At 41.9% G+C, this 3,022-nt stretch overlaps 1 protein-coding gene across 1 annotated transcript in view; it reads right to left on the bottom strand.

Annotated features, from left to right (window-relative positions):
- The window catches only part of Cpsf6 (cleavage and polyadenylation specificity factor subunit 6), a 215,496-nt gene extending 212,710 nt beyond the window's left edge, over positions 1–2,786 (bottom strand). Inside the window, exons 1-2 of the mRNA XM_070087088.1 lie at positions 2,581–2,786; positions 2,361–2,473 (exon numbers count right to left, since the gene is read on the bottom strand). Coding sequence (XP_069943189.1) covers positions 2,361–2,414 — 54 coding nt within the window. The 5' untranslated portion in view covers positions 2,415–2,473; positions 2,581–2,786. The remainder of the gene's footprint in view (positions 1–2,360; positions 2,474–2,580) is intronic.
- Positions 2,787–3,022: the final 236 nt, after the last annotated feature.

Raw genomic sequence — 3,022 nt, 5'->3', positions numbered from 1 at the left:
GTATGTAGATTGTTTTTCGTTCATATACATACCTATTATCAAGTTTGATAAATTATGCACAATAAATTGAAAATTAGCCCATTTCAAATAGGGGAAGCATTTCACTGCCTCTCTTATGCTTTGAAGAATTGCCACTATCACTACTTTTGTGGTTTGGTGCCATTATTAAGCAAAATTAGGGGTTATTTTTGGACCAAGATAAACCATGGATAACTGAAACCACGGACACCAAATTCACAGATACGAGGGTTCTACTGTATTAGGTTATTCCAAGTTACTATCCTGCCAGGGCAATAAAACAAATATATCTACTAGACACTATCTGATCAGCACCTACTGCACGTGTAAGAAACACAAATGCAGCATAATGCAATAGTTTATTGATACTGTACTGCCAGGTGCAGAGTCACTATGCCCCCTATACATATGTTCATCCAAGTTTTCCTGGTAATGACAAAAAGAAAAAAAAAAGCCCACAAAGTGTATGAAACACTGTCAATAAATGATCCCATTATATACTATCTGTGTCTGCTTTCTTAACAGTTTTTACATCTCATTCCTACGAGTAAGATTCGCTAAAGATTTTTACGATGCCTGTTTAAAAAAATTGGTTAATAAACCCAACAGCACTTTACCTACCAACAAAATTACCTCCCAGGGGAGGTGTCTTGATGCCAGTGAAGAGCTCCTGATCCAAGGAATTGAACCAGACATTTCCCTTGGATCGAACCTGATGGCATGCCATTCCCCACAGGCATTGTATGAACTGTACAGGTTTGACACTCCCCCATAAATGTAATAAGAATAATAATAATAAATTCAATGTGTGGCTTACAAGAGCATAACACAGACTTGCTTTATGCTATCACCAGCCAATGGCAATCCACTGCTCTGCAATGCACAATGCTGCCTTCACCAGCCACTGGCAACGCTCTACTTGCACAGTATTGTAATCACCTGCCACTTGCAAACCTTTACTCTACATAATGCTGCCACCACCAGCCACTGGTAAACCACTGCTCTACCGAACTTGCACACGAAAACCGATCACAACAAAAGCAAAAGACTTGGCAGACGATGCAACATCCCCCCAATGAAAAGCAGGGGTGTCACTAGCACGTTCAGAGACAATAAAATAAGTGTCAGGGGCCCGAGACTCTTGAACTGCCTCCCAGCATACATAAGCGGGATTACCAATAGACCCCTGGGTGTCTTCAAGCAGGCACTGGACAAGCACCTCAAGTCGGTACCTGACCAGCTGGGCTGTGGCTCGTATGTTGGACTGCATGCAGCCAGCAGTAACAGCCTGGTTGATCAGGTTCTGATCCACCTGGAGGCCTGGTCACAGACCGGGCTGCGGGGGCGTTGACCCCCAGAACTCTCTCCAGGTAAACTCCAGGTCATGATGCTGCCATCCCCAGTCACTGGCAACCCTCTGCTGTGCATGCTTCTGCCATACATGGTTAACAGCATTGTGGCAAGAATGTATAAAAAAAAATGTTAATACCGAGTTTCAGAGGTCAGTTTTGAGCTTAACGATTACCTATTATGTAACTTCTTAAATATCATGTGGATTGTGCAATGGAGATGGTTATATTTTGTGTGTATGGGAACACACTCACTGGTAACTAAAAATTATAAAAAAAAAAAAAGTGCCCAACGAAAACTAACCTAACCTAAATCAATCAGGTTAAATTTAAAGTTAGATGAATTGGATTGCATTTATTTCTGGAGTGCCAAAATATAAATAATTTTTGTCCTCAGGCTCGTAGTGTAAATTTCTTAAATGTCCAAACCACTTAATACTGAAAAAAATACAAAAAAAAAAAAAAAAAATACTCGTGCACCTAAGTGAATATTAAACTTCTCTTAATAAACCTATTTTTTGTATCCATTTAAAACAGCCATTAATTTTAATCTGGGGAAAGTTCTAAAACCGTAGTGGGCATATAGGACCTGAGGAATGGGAAGTATTGAGAGTGAGGCTGCGAGATCCTTCACCGGCATCATTATTATTATAATCAAGGGGGAAGCGCTAAACCCGGAGGATTATACAGCTTCACCGGCATCAACCTCACTGCAAGCAGAAATGTGGAAGAAAAAAAAACGCTAAATAATCAGAAATCATAATGTACCTAACAGTTTGCTGAGGCTTGTACATTACATGAGGCTCACCAACGGGCTAGAGCTCATAAAAAGCGCCTTCATTGTGCCAAATAAAATTTCAAAATCACGCACCCGGGCTAGGCAGCCACGACCTCCACTCCGCCGAGGTAACAACACATATTACACAATGTTCAAGATATATATCTGGAAGTGGAGATGAATGACAGTGTGGCGGTTATCAAACCGTGTCTGACCTGAGTGAAGTCCTGCTCCACGTCGCCGTACAGATCAATATCAACGTCGGCCATGTTATGTGTTGGTAGTGACGCTGGTCGTGGCGGCTACCACCTCTCCTCTCTCACCACCTGTAATAACCACACCACGTCAACCATCCCTCCTCCGTCCCTCAACACAACCTCACACAACACAACCCCACACTTATAACAACCAAAAAACACTGATATACACTTAACTTTCAGACAAAGAGATGAGTGAGATGCTTCGCAGAGGCTGATAAATGGCATCCGTAGTGGGCTTGTTGGCGGCGGCGGCGGCGGCGGCGACGGTGATGGTGGCGACGGTGTGGCTCGCGGGGCTAAAACTCTTCACCGCCATCATCACTATAATCATAATAATCCTCATCATAATTATAATGTCAACAAGTTACAATGTTTGTACAGAGATGGGTGATACTCAGGTGTGCATGCAGAAAACCCAATCATATGCAGAGCATTTCGGGCAAACTTAGACTAAGTTAGCTCCTATTTCCGAGTGAACTGAATGGGCATTAATGAAATGTCCTCGATTGTTAATAATTGTTTTCTCTCGGTTTTTACACAGAAAGACACTAACAATATTCCAGTAATTCATGTTTTATTGTGGGTCTGAAGAAGATAAATTATGTAACATCACAGTC

Source organism: Cherax quadricarinatus, chromosome 20, assembly GCF_038502225.1.
Source record: "Cherax quadricarinatus isolate ZL_2023a chromosome 20, ASM3850222v1, whole genome shotgun sequence".
NCBI classification, from domain to species: domain Eukaryota; kingdom Metazoa; phylum Arthropoda; class Malacostraca; order Decapoda; family Parastacidae; genus Cherax; species Cherax quadricarinatus.
Note: the sequence above shows the minus strand (reverse complement) of the source record. Positions and strands in the feature narration are given on the sequence as shown.